Source organism: Octopus bimaculoides, chromosome 8, assembly GCF_001194135.2.
Source record: "Octopus bimaculoides isolate UCB-OBI-ISO-001 chromosome 8, ASM119413v2, whole genome shotgun sequence".
Lineage (NCBI taxonomy): Eukaryota > Metazoa > Mollusca > Cephalopoda > Octopoda > Octopodidae > Octopus > Octopus bimaculoides.
The window spans coordinates 83955102-83975088 of NC_068988.1; the positions used below are offsets into that span (position 1 = coordinate 83955102).

General features: G+C 37.5%; 1 protein-coding gene and 1 long non-coding RNA gene across 2 annotated transcripts in view; one reads left to right on the plus strand and one right to left on the minus strand.

Moving 5' to 3' along the window:
* LOC106872406 (cytochrome c oxidase subunit 5B, mitochondrial) overlaps nt 1-18097 on the minus strand; it is a 26319-nt gene extending 8222 nt beyond the window's left edge. The window contains exons 1-2 of the mRNA XM_014919403.2: nt 17903-18097; nt 9865-9950 (exon numbers count right to left, since the gene is read on the minus strand). Coding sequence (XP_014774889.1) covers nt 9865-9950; nt 17903-18026 — 210 coding nt within the window. The 5' untranslated portion in view covers nt 18027-18097. The remainder of the gene's footprint in view (nt 1-9864; nt 9951-17902) is intronic.
* On the plus strand, nt 1149-7516 carry LOC128248597 (uncharacterized). Its single transcript, XR_008264775.1, has 2 exons — nt 1149-2249; nt 7373-7516. It is a non-coding gene; the product is annotated as an uncharacterized LOC128248597 (long non-coding RNA).
* Nucleotides 18098-19987: the final 1890 nt, after the last annotated feature.

Below are 19987 nucleotides of genomic sequence, written 5' to 3' on the forward strand. Positions count from 1 at the left end.
GGGGGGGGGGGTCGTTCGACCAATAATAAACACATGTACTAGTTCTATTTCACTTCTTTTATTTTTGTTTGTCAATTGGTTAACTATTTAACCAATTAACTATTAGATTGTTTGATTAGTCGTTCGATCAATCAATCAGCTTCGTCAATTGAAGAGTGACCAACCAAAAGCAATGCAGGAGATGGAATTCTGGAGACAAATAGTTGATGGTGTTCGTTTGCGAATGATGCGGTAGGTAGGTAAACAACAGGAACGACAGATATAAATGTTTCCAACTAATGAGAAATCTTCTAAATCATAAATTCCCAATGTTTTCTATCTAATCAGAAAATAATTAAATTTATGTCACTGCCGACACACTATTTTTAAGATAGCGTGTTAGCACTGCCTTTAATACCAAAGAAAGAAAAATAACACTAAATAGATTGAGCGATGCGATTTTAACAACTGCTATAAATGTATCAATTATAATTATATTTTAGTATAAATTAGTGTTGTGGCATTAATTGTATACAATATATTCTATAATCATTACTGGTATCATTATAGTTTTATATCTTGGTCAATTCAAGTGATTTGGTAACAGCTTTGATATTAATTTGACGTGTGTGCGTGCGTGTCGTAGGCATTTTCTGCTTCGCTAATCTTTAGCATTATATTTACATCCGCTGGGTAGTTGTGTTCCACAACTCTACATAGCCCCTCTTCTTTATCCCAAATCACTATGTCAAGTCTATTATGTATCAGGGACATTCCACCAGCGCTCTTTTTACTATGAGTGGCTATGGCTTCTACCATACTGTGGGATTCTTATTTCTTTGGACTTAGGCTTATCCTGCCAATGGATTTCATTATATAGTGTCTTAAGATATACCGTCATGACATTATATATATATATATATATATACACATATATACACATATACATAGCATATAGGCATGGTAGCTTCTGTACCCTTATGTATAAGTGTATCCTCTCTCTCTTTCTTTCTATGTGTGTGTGCGTGTGTATGTGTATGCGTCTACGCGCGCGTATATTTGTGTGTGTGTGAGATTTTAGCGTCTTTCGTCTTGTCCAAAGAAAACGTTTTGCCTGTTTTGTGATTATGACGTCATAATAGCGATAACGTTTCTCGGAGATTTTCGTTTCAAAAGTCTTCAGTCTCTTTCAACCTTTCACGGTGATTAGAGGCTAGGGAATGTGTGCGCCAGGGGACGTACCCAGGCAGTGAAGACTAGAGTGAAGTGAGAGTCATCTTCAGCTTGTTTTCAGTGTTTGTGGGGATACTTTATGCACCCTTAAGTTCTTAAACACCCAATGTAACATGCTGGTTGGTCGTATAACATAGTTACAAGGTGTACGGTAGTGTCGCTGGGCGATCTTTCGATACTAATTCTTTTTGTTTCAGCGTTTGTTTACATCAATTCGGCATTTTCCGTAAGGGAAGAGTTTCTTTGCTCTATTAAGCAGCAAACAGCAGGGACAAAGAAAAAAAGCAAACATAAACACACTCTCTCTCTCTCTTTCCCTCTCCCTTAAAAACATATGTCAGTTATCTCTCTCTCTCTCTTTCTATATATGCATATATCCATACATATATGTACATACCTACATCTATATGTATACATATGGGTACAGGGCATCACAACACAAAAAAAAACGTTAAACTATATATATATATGTACACACACACACACACACACACACACACACACACACATATATATATACATACATACATATATACACACCAAACTTTATATCATTACCTCTCTCCCTCTCTCTCTATATATACATACAGATAGTGAGATAGAGAGAGAGTATGTTTATGTTTGCTTTTTTTCTTTTTCCTTGTTTGCTGCTTACCACAGCAAGTCTTAGCATACCAACATCAAAAGAAATCGCGCCCTCTATCTCTTTCGCGTCCTTTCCATCTTCCCTTACGAAAACTGCCGAATTGATGTAAACAATCCCATGTGGTCGCTTTGGCAGTTACCAAATTAGTATCGAAGGTATGCCTAACCGTATGAACTTTTAGCCAGGCGATTCCAGTGCAGGAAACCTGGGGGGCCCAACCAGAAGCATTCCTCACTCACCGTACATTCCCGCAGAATAATTTATCCTAAATAATTCTGTGACAGCAAAGAGAAATAACAATAACGTTAAATAACAAACAAAATGATAAACAGGAAATGATTATCACTTAAATAATTCATGCGTATATCAACAGAATATAATTATGAATATGGTGAGTATTTTAATAAGAATTTAGTTTGTTACTTTCAAAATGTTTGAGCATCTTTTCAATTTACTTCTATAATAAAGCAACATTTATTCTTCATTTGATGAACGTGGTATTTTAATTAAAAAAATGTCTTGCTTTAAAATGTCTCAACATTTCAAATAATTTTTGTAATAAAGCAACATTTATTCTTCATTCGATGTTTGATATATTACATGAACATGGAGAGTATTTTTTAAAAATGTTTTTTTGCTCAAAATGTCTGGTCATTCGACGTTCGATATCCTGCACCAGATTGGTGAGTATTTTAATAAAAATAAGTTTTGCTGTTAAACGTTTGAGCTTTTTAAACAAGTTTTTTGGATACCAAAATATTTATTCTCCATTCGATGTTCGATATACTGCACACATCACTATTATTATAACATGACAGCAAGTGTATAATTTGCCTTGGTCTCTTTGTGTTTATGTTGCAGTGTATGTTTGTCAGTCTCCATCACTCATTTTCTCTCACTCCTCTCTCTCTGGATTTCCGATTTGAATCTGTCATCGACATCTTTCAGACACGCATTTTATTTTTGTTTTTCTATCTATCTATTTAGCTAGCTAGCTATCTGTCAATCTGTCTTGTCTGTCTGTCTACATGTCTATCTACCTCCCTATTTCTGTCTGTTTATGTATGTATGTATGTACGTGCGCGCGCGTTCATGTGTGTATAGACGTTTGGATGGGATAATACCTCTGATGAGGAACCATCTGCTGCTCTTTGGATAGTTCGTCCGCTTTGGTCCTCACCTGACACCTAGCTCCCAACTGTGGCTCTTCGAAACTGTGCATACAACAGCAGCCACACCCCGTCCAACGGCTTCCACAGGCCGGCTGAACCATGATGAGGATAGACGACAGCTTTCAACCCTCGGTGATGCATATGAAAACTGGACCCGGTGGACTGCACAAGGAAAAGCACAAGATATATTCAGCGGGCAGGAGAGCGGACCAGCAAGCGTTGCTGGAGCGAACAGGGTACAGTGAAACACAAAAGAAGCTGCGGCTATCCATTGCATCCCAACTTATCTCTAGTCGTCTTGACTCCGTTGCAGTCCTGGAGCGATAAGCAAATGACAAAGCAGCAGGTATGGATGCACAGGAAACTGTAAGGCGGACAAGGACATAGGGTTGCTCTCCGTTACTGAAGCAGCAGTGGAGTTCGGCATTCTCGTGGATGTCTGAGGATTGCCCTCTTTAGGATTGTTCTGCGCATCTCCTATGACCTGAGGAAGGAGCTAGAAAAGGTGCCCTAAACATGGACCTCTTCACCTTACCCTGGCCTGCATCCTGCGCCAGGCGAGGATCGCAACCATGTGGTCGAAATAGAAAGACGAAACTGGTGACATCGCTCACCATTGGCGCATGGACTGTGCGAACATTCTGGCACAGCTCCTAAGCAAACAGACCTGTGAGACGGACAGCGCTTGTTGCAAGAGAACTCGGCAGGACAAAATCCACATTGCAGCTCTGAACTAGACCAGGCTTGCAGGCAAAGGTCAGTGATTGAGGTCAAAACCGGCTATACCTTCTTCTGGAGTGACCATAGCAGCAACCAACGTCGTGAAGTAGGAATGTGTTTTGCCATCAGATCTGGTCTGATCAGTAAGCTAACCATTCTCCTCAAAAGACTGAATGATTGATTTCAGTCTCCCACCGCAGAGGAAAGTGCCAAGACACCATCATCATTACCTGTGCCCCCACCATGACTTTTACGAAGACTTGGAAGCCCCCATAGCAGCTGTGCCTCAGGAGGACAAACTCGTCGTTCTCGGCGACTTCAATACCAGAGCTGGTACAGACCACTAGACATGGGAGGGAGTCACTGGAAGAAACGGAGTTGACAAGAGCAACAGCAACAGTCATCTACTACTGAAAGCCTGGGCAGTGCACCGTGTTTCGCTTGCCCAACGCCAAAATGACGTCTGAAGGCATCCATGCTGCAAACATTAAGACGCGATAGGCTGGATGTTTGGATGATGAAGGCCATGTGTGACACAGAATGCAAAACTCGACATGCACATCCAGCCCAGGCGGCGACCACAAAGGAAACTGGCAAACAAGCCACTAAACATTGGCAGATTGGGATGACACAATGCGAAACAGGACCTCAGTGAAGACCTGGGCAACAAGTTGAGCCAAATAGATATTGGTAAAAAGGGAGTAGAGGAGGACTGATAGTAAACTATTCAACCTGCAGAGACAACAGGCCAAAGACAAGGCAGAAGAGGACTCAATGCGTGACTTCCTGTTTGCAGACAACTGCGCCCTCAGTTCCACCTCAGCTGCACCAGAATATAAATCGATCTTCCACTGATTGCAACAACTTTGGCCTCACAGTCAGTACTCAGAAAACAGAAGTCATGCGCCAACCTGCCTCGCAGAAACCTTATGTAGAACCAGTGGAAAGGGGAAACTTGAAGGTTGTTAAGTTCACAAACTTTGGTGGCACACCTTCCAGATCTGTGAACGTTGACGATGAAGTTGATACATGTGTCACCAAGTGAAGCTCAGCATTTGGGCGGCTACGTGAATTAGTGTAGGAGAGGTGAGGCATTAGACTGGCCACCAAGTTGAAGGTGTGCAAAGCAGTTGTACTGCCTACACTGCTGTACACCTGCAAAACTTGGACGGTTTATGAACACCATGCCAAACCGCTTCCACAGGAACTGAGAAAGTTGTTGAAAATCACCTGGCAAGGTCTCTGGAGCTGATTAGCCAAGTGTTTAACACACTGCTGAGGAGAGCGCAGATCCAGTAAGAAGGCCACCTTGTTCGAATGCCTGACACACGACTCCCCAAAAGACTGTCCAAGTAAGGTGGACAAAAAAAGCGCTTCAAGGATACGCTCAAAAGCCCCACTGAATAGCTTTGAGATCAACCTCAATACCTGGGAAACGCAAGCATAAAAACTGCCATGCCTGGCGAATGGCCACCTCGTACGAATAGAACAGGGCTGCAAGAGCATAAAGCAAACACGAACTGTGCAACTCCAGAGCCAACTCCTTGCCTTCAGTCCCAACAGATCACCGGTACCCGACCTGTGGTAGAACCTTTTCGTTTTGTATCGGATTGATCGGTCATAGCCGGACACATCGCCAACCGTCCTCTTCATCCACGTGATGTCCTCATTCATCGTTGACGATCTAATAATTCTTTCTACTATAAGCACAGGGCCTGAAATTTTGTGGGGAGGGGGACTAGTCGATTACATCGACCTCCAATGTTTCTCTAGTACTTAATTTATCGACCCCGAAAGGATGAAAAGCAAAGTCGACCTTGGCAGAATTTGAACTCGCAACGTAGCGATGGACGAAGTGCTGTTATGCATTTTACCCAGCGTGTTAACGATTTTGCCAGCTCGTTACCTTACAGGACGATCTAATAATGAAAGTGTGTGTGTGTGTGTATGTTAGATACATACGCACCCACAACTTAATGTTTCAGTATAAATTGTCTAAGAATTTACAAGATACATTTTAGTCGTACTTGGTAGGAATGGTAACTAAATTTCGTTCAAGAGGAAGTAACTCCGGCTCTCCCAGAAATCGTTTTAGTTTTGTAAGAATTTCGTGGTTTTCGTTTATTTTTGTTTTTCTTAACTATCAAGCTGAGAAAAATAGTATTTTTACCTCCATTTTTTTAGCTTTATATGTAAAACGGTTATGTGTCTCCAGCCAGCAGGCCCGATCTACACGAGGATGCTACTCGAGAAAATCATTGACCGAATAAGGCACATGAGATGGAAGGCATACTTCAATGACCAAGCTACATTGCTCCCACAGGTCAACAGTTACAACATCAGATCCAGAAGTTTCCCACCCAGAAACAAAGACCTTGAAACCTTCATAGCGGACCTACTGGATATCAACTGCAAACTTGGATTCTGCAAATCCTCCAGCCCTTTTCAGTGCAAGCTTTCTTCTGTTATTCATCTCCTTAAAAATTCAGATTGGGCTTTACTCTTCTCTGATAAACAAATAAATAAATAAACTAGAAGATGCCATCACGTATGATAGCCTCTTAAAGAATAGCATCACACAAAATTTTCGAAACATTTTTCATAAAAAGCTTTACTGTATCATTTGAAAATCTGCCAAATGCATTCCATTGCAAAAATTACCCGGTAACGAAGGGATGCTCAGCGAGTGTGTGCGTACCAATAACGAGAACTGCTTCACGGATGGAGATTTTATATTTCTATTCATACATTGTTACATATGTTTCGGCATGACATATTATTATGGGACCACCTCGCCATGCAGTTTTCTCACCCTCCCTCCTTCGCCCTTTTCTCCCTGTCCCCTACTCATCTCTTTTTTGTCCTTCTTCTCTCTTGTCTTTCTCTCCCCAGTGGGTTCAAAAGGGAAGAACCAGCCGTGTGTCAATGTCTGTGGGAGTCTCTATGAGAATCTAAAACAACGAAAGCATGAGATAGTCATCCTCAGTTGCGAGTGACACCTAGTTTTGCAATGGAGCCTTGTATTCGGCAGACACAACGACCCAATGAATAGTGAAAAGGTAGAGACCTGGTCAAGTCTCTATTTGCACTCTCGTCGCATCAGCGAATGATGGTTCTGCAAGACACGACTACACAATGCTCCTAGCAGCCACTGACCCTATGAAGGAAGTGTAATGGTGTTGGTGCTGGTGTCTTGGCTTGTTGAACAACCATCACCCCGAATACTATTAAGTGGGACATAGTTTGTGCAGAACCGGTCCCACTCTCTCGTCCTTCAAACTTGTATTAGTCTGGGTTAATAAATGCTGCGAGCCCAGTAATTACCTTTTCTTAGTTGAGCAGATGTCACATCTTGGATGTGCCGCTGGGTTGAGGATCAACAATTGTGTCCCTGTTGGTTCGAGACAACTCAGGCACCCAAAACATTAACGAAACAGTGGTACAAATTAACAACTCATATTTGTTCGCAAGTGATATCTTTTGCCTTTTACTTGTTTCAGACAATGGAATGCTGCCATGCTGGGGCACCGCCTTGAAGAAGTTTTTTGGTCGAACGAATCGACTCCAGCATATTTTTTTTTCTTTTTAAGCCTGTTACTTATTTTATTGGTTTCCTTTACAGAACTGCAAAATGTCTTATGGTTAAGCTGGTTCCCATGCATTTCCCTGAAGAGAAGATTAGTTTCTTATCAACATCATCTATTCCTATGGAAGGTATAATTTGTAATCTTCGAAACATATGTTGGAAATAAAAGAATTCATTTAACATATGCGTTTTACTCCATTTACTAAATCTATATATTTAATCAAGTACCCAAAATAACAAGGAGTTTCAACCTCATAAACAGGAGTTACACCACAGTCATTTTGCGATCTTTGCTACCCTGGTATCTATTAACCAATTTATTTTGTCCGAGTTAATTATTAACTTAGAGAAAATAAATACATATAATAAAAAATATATATAGATATATGCATATATATATACATATATATATATATATGCATATATATTCTACTATATTCTACTTCTTCCCCTTTTTCTCCCTCTACCACTCTTTCTCCTTACCCCTAACTGGTCACATGTGTCCAGTCACTCACTCTTTTCATATCTTGGTCTCCCCAACTCTTTCACGTCTGGCCGTATAGTCTTTTTTGTGTTTATTTCACTGTTTCGTTTTCCCTCCGCCACTACCCTCCATGGAACAAATTTAATTTGTGTCCGTGGGAAGAGCCATTTTAACGATGCGTCCTGCTCTAACTCTTCGAAACGCCAATGTTATAATGGTGGCAGCTGATGAAGGAAATGTTCTCTATGTGGCCTGTGTGTTTTCTGTACCCTGTTTATCATTTTGTGCATGTTTTTTTGCAACACCATGTACCCAGATATGCATCTATATATACATGTAGATGAAGGTATGTACATACATCTACATATATATATGCATATACTCATATATTATATATATATATATATATATATATATATATATGCATGCATATATCTATGTGTGAGTGTCTGTATTTACATCTTTAGCAGTTTGGCAAAAAAAGACCTATAGTTAGTTATCAGATTAATTTAATGGAGTCTAAATGGCACAGGTCAGGCAGGTAGCAAAAATGTTAACCTATTCTGATCATCATTATCTAAAGTCCTTCCATATTGGCACAGGTTGGATGGTTTGACAGGATCCAGTAAGCTGCATCAAGCTCCAATGCCAGCTTTAACATGGTTTCTATGACTCGATACCCTTCCTAATGTGAACCACTTTAGTATACTGGGCACATTTTCCTGTGATACCAGCACTAGCATGTTTGCCAATTAACTTGTAAGAAGATCCTTTGATTGAGTGGAGTTGTAGTAGAGAGGGAAGCAGCTTTATTGCAGGTGGTGAAATACTAAGGTATGATAGAGGGACAGGCACAGGTAGCTTGCTATAGTGGAAATATATGACTACCCTGCATTATGAGGGTGGATATGAGCAGTTGGAAGGAAGACAAAGATTGGGACAAGGTGTCAAAAAGTTGTCCAAAGGTTATCTTGCAAATACCAAAACATGGCTGGTGTTTGCAATACAAGTACAAGAATTTTAACTCTAATGAAACTGCAGTCCATTTACTGTACACCATTTATGAGTACAACCTCAGCGGCCTTGATACAGAAAAAATATTTTCTGGTGTATATTTGATTTTAAAGAATGTTGCAAGTTTATTCATCAGGTTAATCCTGATCAAGCAGACTTATGACCAAAGATAGGCATCCCAGCTGTGACCATTTCATCTTTTTATACATCCAGGATTTATATTATCCAATGTGTGCCTCCAATTTTGAAGATGGTTGGTGTAATTTTAAAAGAAATTTGGCGGCTATTTCTAGAAAATTAAGCAACCATGTAGAGATCCGCTGAAGCTTACTTCACAATATTTTCATATTCTGTCAAGGAAAATAAATGGAAAAGGTTTCCATAATCATCCATCTAACTGAAGTAAGGATTAAGAAGATTCATGCTAGGTACAATGTACAAGATTAATCCAGAGACCTACATTTCATTCATCCAAAAGTGTCACTAGTATAACAATTGTTTCTAATTTAGGCACAAAACCAGCAATTTTGAGAGGAAGGGGTTAGTCAATAACATCCATGCCAATACTTGACTGGTGTTTTATTTTGACACACTCCCACCTACCTCCAAAGGACAAAAGGCAAAGTTGACTTTGGTAGGATTTGAACTTGGAATGTAAGAGTCAGATTAAATACTGTAAAACATTTTTCAGTGCTCTAATGATTGTTAATAATTGTTTCAGTAATTTTGAGGGGAGGGGGTTAGTTGATAACACTGATGCTAGCACTTGATTGGTACTTTATTTTTTAACTTCCAGACAAAATTCAAGAGAAAACAATGCTCTAATGTTCTTGTCAATTTACCACCCTAACAGTGCTACTAATGCTGGAAGATCTATGCACCCACCTCTACACAATCACACACAGGCCATCAAGTTTGAATTGACAGGATGAATATAATAACTTAAGCGGCGACTTTAATCACATTAGAGCATTTACCTGGTGAAATGGAATGGGAGTTAATTATTCTAAAATATGATTTGTTTTGTTACCTCATTTCCTGCAAGTTTTGCCAACAATTCAAACCGTTCTACACCAACAGCATGACCAAGAGCATCGGGCATGGAGACGTCAGAAGCTGTAAGACAAAACACAGAAGCAATTAATGACAAAATATTTATAAAAGATAACTGAAGTTTTTATTAAAACACTGCATTAACTGATATCAGTCATGCACTTCTCACCTTGTTGATACAAAGCAGGAAAATATCTTGCAAACAATAGATTGTATGATACTTGTGTTGCATGCACTGGTTGCAAAAGGTGTGCATAGGTCGAAGAATAATGAAGCAAACACGCCTTGCTAGATGTGTAAAGTTAGTCTCCATGAACGATGTGATACAGCTGAGCTGAGGGATTAAACTAAAACAAATCAGCTATAGTGCACACAAATGTAGTTTACATTAAAATGGATATGCGATGTATAGAAGGATCACAGAGGGGTTAAAGAAATGCCAGGATACCCAAGTAGAAGAGGAAGACAGACAAATGATAAAAGCTGATGTCGAATCTCACAAACAAAATTAATGTTGCATGGTATATTTTAGACAAAATACAACACTATATAAATACACTGAATACCATTAGTATTGCATGGAAAATTGTATACAAGACACACCATGAATACTGTGTGGGAGAAACCATAAAGACACCAATACTTTTATAAGTACAGCAACATAGATATAAATACTGAAAGGAAAAACTTCAAACAAGACATAATCAAATATCTAACACCATTAGTGAAGTATTAAACCTTAGACAAGAAACTCTATATGAAACATCAACTTAACATTGTAGAATACTCAGTCACTTACATGCTAATTTAATGAGCAGATAATTCACTTGATCAAACTGTTTGCTCATTGTCAAAACCAATAGTGAACCATTTACATTTGACTTAAGGTCCTTTAACTCAGTAAAAGATCAGTTGTATGCTAGTCATTAAATCTACCTTCCTATAAAATGTAAGGCTTCACATCAATCATCATCATGATTTAATGTCTTCCTTCCATGCTGGCATGGGTTGGACAGTTTGACAGGAGCTGGCCAGGCAGGAGCTTGCGTCATGCTTCTGTGCATGTTTTGGCATGGTTTTTACAGCTGGATGCCCTTCCTAACACCAAGCACTCCATAGAGTGGGTTGAGTGCTTTTTACATTGCACTCACAGAAGCAAGGTCAATTTTGGCATGGTCTTTACAGCTGGATACCCTTCCAAAGGCCAACCACTTTTCAGTGTGAACTGGGTGCTTTTTAAGTGGCACCTGCATTGGCAGGGTCACCAAGTGACTTTGCAAGGCAAAGAGTCTTTGAGAGGTGAAGGGGCTTTGGAGGTGATCTTGTGTCAGATGATGAAAAATTAGAGTGTGACAGAGGCAGAAACAGATGTCTTGTAGAAGTCCATGGTTACCCAACGAGAGGGAAAGAAAGAGAACAAGAGTTAACAAGAATGAGGGTAGAAACAGTTACCTAAAGAGGGAGTGGGAGTTAAGAAAGAGGTGTGCTGCTGTAAAGGAGATACACAGTTATCTAGCTAGAGGTAAGAGCAAGGGAGGGAGTGAGAGAGAGTGAGCAAGAATGAGGATAAAATTACCATCAAGTTCCACTTAAAAAAGGAAACCTAGATGTGGGTCTATCAGAAGGAGTTATTAAAAAGAAAAAAAACACTTAAAATAACAGTCGCTACAATCAATAATTAATCAAGGTACAGCAAATATCTGAAATACAGAAAATAGGTTAAAAGAAAAAGTTTATAAGTCATGTTTTGTTAAAATAATTATTTCATTAAAATGTCATACATTATGTTAGTGTATAACTGTTAGCAGAGCGAAAATTGATTTAATTTAATGACTGAAATTTGATTTTTACAATAGCAGGTAAAAGTCTGTGAATCCATATCTGAAAACAATGTCAATATTTTTACTGTACATTGACATTAGCAGCTCAACAACATTATATAAAAGCATTGTGATCTAACGTTATGGACCACTGCATATATTGTGTGTGTGTGTGTAATGTTTATGCTGACAATCTAAAAATATACCAGTGTTAGACTGTAAACACAAACTCTAATATAACTATTTTATAAAAAAACTTTTTTGCATTTGTTATAATTTGTTTAAATCACTTCATTCAACCAAAGAAAATTTTTACATCAATCAACTGTCCATAATACCATATGTGTCAACATTTTCATTTCACATCCATTTTCTATGCTGGCATGAATTGGACAGGTTGACCCAGTCAAGTCGGATGTCATTCAGAGTTACCGCCCACATACACAAGGTCACAGGACTCCATTTCACTCAGACACATCAGTTTTGGCATGGTTTCTATGGCTGGATGACCTTCCAAATGCCAACCACTTTATAGAGTGTACTGGGTAAAGTTTATCATTGCACTAGCAGTTACATATCAATCTTTTACTGATTACACTCAGTGGACTGCTGGCCATATTGGAGTACCACCTTTGAGGGATTTTTGTTGATCATATCAATTCTAATACTTACTTTAGATTTAATTGATCTCTACTAGTCAAAACACATTACAAGACAAATACATGAACCAAATTATCTAATGTATCCTTCCTTTGTGAAGATGAGATTTGAAGGAATCTAGCTGCTATTCTTGCAAAATTGAACAACCACAAAGGGTTTTTATGAGGTCACTACAATCAACAATACCCATTACCTACAAATTTGTTCGACAGCAAAAACTATTTATCTGCTGTAAATTATTTTGATAATTACCCAAAAATGTTAAATGTTATTTAATACTAATCATGTCATTGTGTGTGTGAGTAAACATTTTTAATGTGAGTACGAGTTGAAAGCTGGGTGTGTGGGAGGGATTTTAAAACAATTGTTTCTAGAGCCAGATGCTATTACAAAAAGTAGCCAAGAAAGAGACGTTTCTGTTTTTCCTTTTTCAACCTACCTTACTCTAGAGCAGTAGTTCTCAACTGAGATCCATATAAGATTTTTGGGGGTCCACGTAAGCAAAATAGTAAATTGGGGACGCACAGTAGTATATTAAAGGTCCATGAAAAAAAATTTGCTTCAGATGTATTTATTGCAGGAAACAGCTAGTTTTCTTTCTCTAACATTTTTCATTGTTCAACTTTCACAAGGGAATGTTTGAAAAACAAAATAGGAATTTTGAAAGAAGTATCTAAAAAGCTGTTTTTAAATATCAAATGGCTAAGAGGGTCCACCAGAGTAAAATAATAATCAAAGAGATCCATAGATAAATGATGGTGGGGAACCACTGCTCTAGAGAAAAATACAGAGGAGACAATAAAGGATTTTTATCTTATACCCACGTAGTCGATAGCTGCAGCTCCTTAAAAAAAATTACAAGTAGCTGTGCCTCCCAAATAGACATTTCTATTAACAAACATACGATTGTTTGGAAACCAGAATGAATAATTAGCTCCTAATACTTGTTTATATAATATGTGATAAACCTAAGGTTAACAACCTATCCAAAATAAACATTACTGCTATTTCTATTTTTATATTGACTTGTAACAGAATACTATGAAAACACTTACATTTGCTAACGTCTAGGGTTTTAAAAAAAGGTCAACAGGATACACGAACAAAAATAATATAAACTGTTGTAATAAGTTAACGCTCGTAATGCAATCGTGAGCCAACACAAAAGATACAATGGTTAAAAAAGGAACCAGTTAAGTGGTTAAAGCACAAATAACCAGCAGGTAGATCTGGTTTAGAGATAACCAGAATGTCAAGGTCAATTTGAGATCACAAGATAACGGAAATAACATGTGGATGTGCGTGTGAAGATAATAGGTGAGGAAGGTAGGAAGTTCGAAATTTTGGAAGGGTATGTATCTTCACCACTTCTGTGATATGCTATTTTAACTGCTCGACCAAGCTTAAAACAAAAGCTCCAGTTAGCCCTGCGACTGATTTGATCGACATTAAAGAGTTACAGCCCCTTGTAGCAGTAACTCATAAATTGACAATTTAAAAAAATATATTTTTATAAACAGAAAATTATAAAAACTTAACGCAATTAAAATAAACATTTCTTAGCCCTGATTGAGCTGGCTTATGATCAAAGATATTCCAACCGTGACCATCTCGTTTATGTAATCCTGACTACATTATCCAACAGAACATTCATTTTTTTAAAAAATGATGTATAATTTGAGGAAAATTTATTTGCTATTTCTAGTAAGTCAAGCGATGACAGAGAACCCTTGTAGGCTAGTAAAAGAAATCGTAATTTTCTTTAGCAGAAGGTAATTTATATTTTCATTAATCATGTTTTTTTTCATTCGATTTCTTCTTTTTATGTCAAGCAATGGAGGAGGATCAACAACCGTATAACCTCTACAAGTCCTCTAAGATCGATACGATTTATAATCAGTTTGTACAACTGCGGGTTAATGTGGCCAGGATGGGAAATCTATGGTGTCGGGGAAGGCGTATATGTGAAGGAAGGACAGGAATATTTAGTGCAAGTACTTGGCGATGACAGTTCAGAGTAGCAGAAACTATCGTAGGAACTGTAGAAGAGGAAGTGAAAAGAAACAACAGTTGTGAAGCCATTGTCATTACATGCAATTTCTTGACCTGTTAGAAATAATCAAATTTCCCTCAAATCAAAACACACTATACCGTCTGAAATAAGAAATACTGAGAAATATAATGTAGTCCAATATTTAAAAAATAGTTGCTTACAGCCGGAACATCTTTGATGCTAGGTCTACTGATTCAAAGCTAACTTGGAGGTAAAGCATCATCAATCACAATAAAGTGAAGAGGTTAAATAACAAATGGTTAGTAATTACTCTTGCTAAAAAAATAGCGAAAGAGGAGGAAAAAAGAAGCTAAAAGCTAAAAGCGGTGAGTACAAAATAATGACCTCAACTCAATATCAGAGGTCATCTGAAATATATCGAATAACCTGACGGAATTCACAAGAAATGGAGCTTCGAATGAGATCTAAGACCAACGAAATGACTGCGTATTCGGCAGTGAGCTGTAGAAAATTATATGAAGTAGGCCTTAAGTTATTTATTAACACCAAACCTTGGCTAAGAACTGCAGGTAGCATATTTGAATAATTAAAAGAATAACATTTTTTTAAAGTAACTGTCATAATAATGAAAACTATGTGGAAGGGACAAGTAGAGTCATTTGATATTTATTTTATCGATTGCAGGAACTCAAAGATCCAATGACAGTTATTTTGCCTTACTTCCTACTATTTCTCCCACTACACCACCAAGTCGAGAAAAGGGATTACCAACACAGTCGAACTACTTGACAAGTAAATCCCTTTTCATTATCCACTAAAGGTTTCCAAATAATAATTATAACAACGATAATTTCAAATGTTGGCACAAGGCCAGCAATTTTAAAGGAAGGAGTAAATGAATATCATCGATCCCAGTGTTCGACTGGTACGTTTTTACACGACACCTAAAGGATGAAAAGTGAAGTCGACCTCGGTGACATTTGAACTCAGAACGCAGTGGTAGACGAAATACCGCTAAGCATTTAGTTCGGACGTGGTAACGATTCTGCCAGCTCGTGGCCTTAATAACAGTAGGATAAATTAAGTAATGTTTAATAACAATAGGATACATTAGGTAATGAAGTCCTATATTACACTGAAATATTGTTGACTACAGCTCTACTCGATCAGGTTTATGTAAGGGATTGTGTGACACCTGTCCAGTGCCAACCTTAACTTCCTTACAGGTTAAACAACAAACTTGATTACTAAACCCTTTTCTAAATTTGTTATATGCAATCTGTTAATTTGTTATACAATTTTAAGGTCTACCGTGAACCAGCTCATATCTAAGTATACTTAACAGTTAAACAGAAAATGTTAATATTTTCGATAAATCATAAATTTCAATACCTACACACATGTTTTACAACAATTTGAATGGGAGAAAAGGCTCATTATATTTGGTTCTGAAGGCAAAACTTGAAATTTTTATGAGGAAAAATAGGGGCTAATGCATAAAAAGATTCAGGGGGCTTTCCATGCAAACAATCCATTGATAAATAAAAGTAACTAAATGTGAAAATGCTTTAAAATAAGTGTCCTGGACACTAACTGCAGATAGATCCAAAAATAAATCTAATTTAATTGCTGAACACAGTCACTTATCAAAATTATTTAAATCTGTTTCCACTTGACAAACAGCCTGGACTTTAAACTCACTTCAAGTAGAAATGGATCACACATTGTAGTTTAAACCTAAATCTACTTTGATCAAACCTAAGCTCAAAGACATTCAAACCGTAAGAACCCTGCCTTATAGCATATAAAGACATATAATGTATAGTTTTCTAATTTAAAATCGTAGTTAGTGTGGTCTAAAGGAATATCTTAGTCTATTATAAACAACTAAACTTAGTGCAGAAATCTTATTCGCCACTAATTCGTTAATAACAATGGGTAGCCCCATAATAATAACTCTTATGTGATTGTCTGGAAAAAAGTTGCCCCTTAAGCAGAAAAAAAAGTAGGCTCACTTCATTCCGAATATCTGAGCGAAATGAAAATATATTCAATAATGAAAGTATTAATATTGTACTAAAAAAAATCTGTGGTATTTGTTTTTTTTCCTTTGCATTTTAAGTTGAAACCCATGCAATTGCCCAAATTAGTTCCTCTATCCTTTAGGCTATGGTAAGGACATGGGGACTATTCACAGCGTCCCTTAACCATTAGTATAAATGTGGCCGGCGTGGTACATTATGAGGACAATGGGGATGTTGTTGGTAGTGAGTCATCATTTGAATTGAGAAAACGTATCGCAACAAATGTAAGAAATCCTGGGAGAAAACATTTCTATGAAATTTAAAATGCTACTACTTTTTAAAAATGAAAATATCATTCCACATGCAAATGACATGTTTATATGCCTCGTCTATTTTAAATGAAAACATTAGGACGGAATGAAAAGAGTACGTCTTTCATTACTCAAAGATAATACAACCCCACCCCCATTTCTTTCACTATTTTACCCAGGTATTCTTGCAATAAAAGTTTTTGAAAGGTATCGAAAGAACCCTAAAATAAAGTGATCGTATGTTAGACATGTATGTGTGTGTGTGTGTGTGTATATATATATATATATATATATATATATATAGAGCGAGAGAGAGAGAGAGAGAGAGAGAGAGAGATATGAACAGATTAGTAAAGATATCGATAAGAAACGATTTTCTCTAGGTCATTCCCTCATCTATCAGTCCTGTGGTAAAAGCGTTCAATCATGACCATTTTTGTGTAACTGAGACAACATCCGACATGTGTCCTTCCTTCTTTCGAAAACGGTAGAATTTGAAAGAGATTTGGTTGTTATTTCAAGCAGATTGGGAGAACGCCTATTAGTCTCCTTGAAACCCCACCTCATCCACCTTTTATTTTTCAGATTCGTAATTTATGTTTGAAAAATACACATCCAAAGAGAAGCTTTAGAAGCACTAGATAATTTCCGACTCTAATATACAGGAATGCAATGTATATATTAAAATATTTGACCGTTTGCACGAATATAAATATACATATATATGTGCAGAGGAGTACAAGCGAGAAAGGGAAATATTCGATACAAAAAAAGAATCTATATATATATTTATTATAAGTCGAAATTCTACTTTCATCGTAAATAGTGGCTTACGTGACACAATGCCCATTCAATAACCACAGCTAAAATACAACAATACTAAACAAACGTGACTGTTTTCACCTTGAACTGCCCTCCCGCTCTCACCAAGCGACACTCAAGTAATTAAAGCAAAACGTAAAATCATTGTAAAAACGTTGTGAAAAGAAGCCACAACTGTAATTTCTAATGTAAAACAGACATTAAGAATAATAGAGAAGCTGTTTTGAAGAAAGATGGATTTTGTTACATAAGAACGAAATGAAGAAGATTGCAAGGTTGGTGCAATATGATGTAGGTGTGTGATATGCAAATGAACCAGTAGTGGCGGGGAGGATTGGGTTAATTCAAAGAGGGTCTTACTCACCAACTTTGCCTTTATGGTGGTCAACTGGCTTGCCACCAGCTGAAGAACTTCTAGCCAGACATAGTAAAACTGGCCGCTGTTTACTCACAATATTTGAGGCAAGCCGACATAAAGAAAAAGCCATGCTGCTAAAGAGGTTCACTGACGCTAAGAAATCTCGACGAGATTTTAGTGAGAGTTCGTCTAGGTAACCGAAGTACCTGACGTCACTTCCTGTATCTAGTGAGACTACGTCACTGGATCACCTTTCCCCTCCTTTCTGTAAACAATTTCAATGACAACGTGAGCCTGTCATTGGAGACTTCACACGGTCGATCAGTTTGCTTGAAATAGCAGCCAAATTCCTCTAGTCATTATGGTCACGACTGGAAATGCCTTTGAACATGGGTTTGCTCAGTTAGGGCTGATACTGGGCTAAATGGCAATCATAACTGCACAAACAAGGGAGCTCAATCAACTAGAAATAGCTCCTAAATTTCCCTCAAATTCACAGGTCTTTAAAAAAAAATGGAATGGTTACGGTTGTGTTGTCTTGGATCATGGGTTTGCTGAGTCAGGACGGGTTGATCTAGAACTAAGCAATAACCTCCAACGGAATCTACGTCCTCGATCAAACTGCAAAAAATAGCAGTCATATCTCCCTCAAATGGTTCTCAAAAAAGACAATGAAAAGACAAACTGAATAATGTGATTTTACATTATGCTTGGTAAAAACAGCACGGTCTTGACCGCAATATTTTTAGACCATCGGCTAAACGGCAACAACCACAGTGACCTCTCACTCTACAACTATATTATCACGAGTGATAAGGGCCCGGTAGTAACATTTAACCCGGCCACATCTGACCCATCTACCTGTTTTATGTTGGAACTGACCAGACCTGATCCCTCACGCGTATTTCACAATGCCATTCTATAAATAAACAATCACATCATGGAAATCTCAAAGCCACACGATGATACGTGAATATTTCAAAATAATATGAATAAATATTTCATTTGATAGAATAATCTGAATGCTAAAGGGTTAAACTACATTCGCTCCTGCAGTTTAATAAAGCCAAAATATGTCTATGCTGACAAAGGTCAAATTCACTCTCCACTCCATTCTATTTTTAACAGAATTAAATTTCGAGTTGTTTTTTCTGCTTTTCAGCAAGATAAAAATTTTCAAAATCACTACCAGTAATTAATTTTAATACATTAACCCTTTCACTGCGAAATTAAATTTCATGGTTATTCCAGTAATTACGCTAAATATCTACCAAAAAATTGGTACTTCAACAAAAAATAGTTTTAAACATGACGTTTCTTAACAAAAGATACATCGGTGTATGAAACTGCTTTCTGCAGTTAAGGATAATGACATTTTGAGTGGATATATCTGATTTCCGTAATAAAAGGGTTACATCAAATACCCTAGCTCCCACTCTACAATTAATCACATATCGGTATGGAGACTATTGGTGTAGTTTAGTGTGTGTGTGATAGCAGAACCGAGGGGAATTGTCTTAGTGGTCAAGAAACTACAGCCAATCAAGAAACTACAGCCAAATCACAACTATTACAACGGACAAAAATAACAACCGAATATTACACAAACCTATCATAGATCCCAACTTATTAATGATTAAATATTAAGTAAAGACAAATTCATAAAAGTAATATTAGTTTCAAATTTTGGCACAAGGCCGGCAATTTCGAGGCTGGGATAAGTCGATTACAGTAACTCCAGTGCTCAACTGGTACTTATTTTATCGACCCCGAAAGGATGAAAGGCGGAATTTCAACTCAGAACGTAAAGACGGACGAAATGCTTAGCATTTTGTCCTGCATGCTAATGATTCAGCCTACTTGCCGCCTTATTCACAAAAATAATATTTCAATGAGGAAATATAACATCAAAACAACCACGTAGTTGTCTCCCGTTCTTGCTACATCTGTTGAAATAATATTGTTAAAATGATTTAATTATTGGAATTTTTTTCGTGAGTGTGCTCCCTATATTGAATCTGTTGATACTAACGTAACTGCACAAGTGAATGGCATTCCCGAGTAACCAATCTCAGTGATTTACTTTTTAGA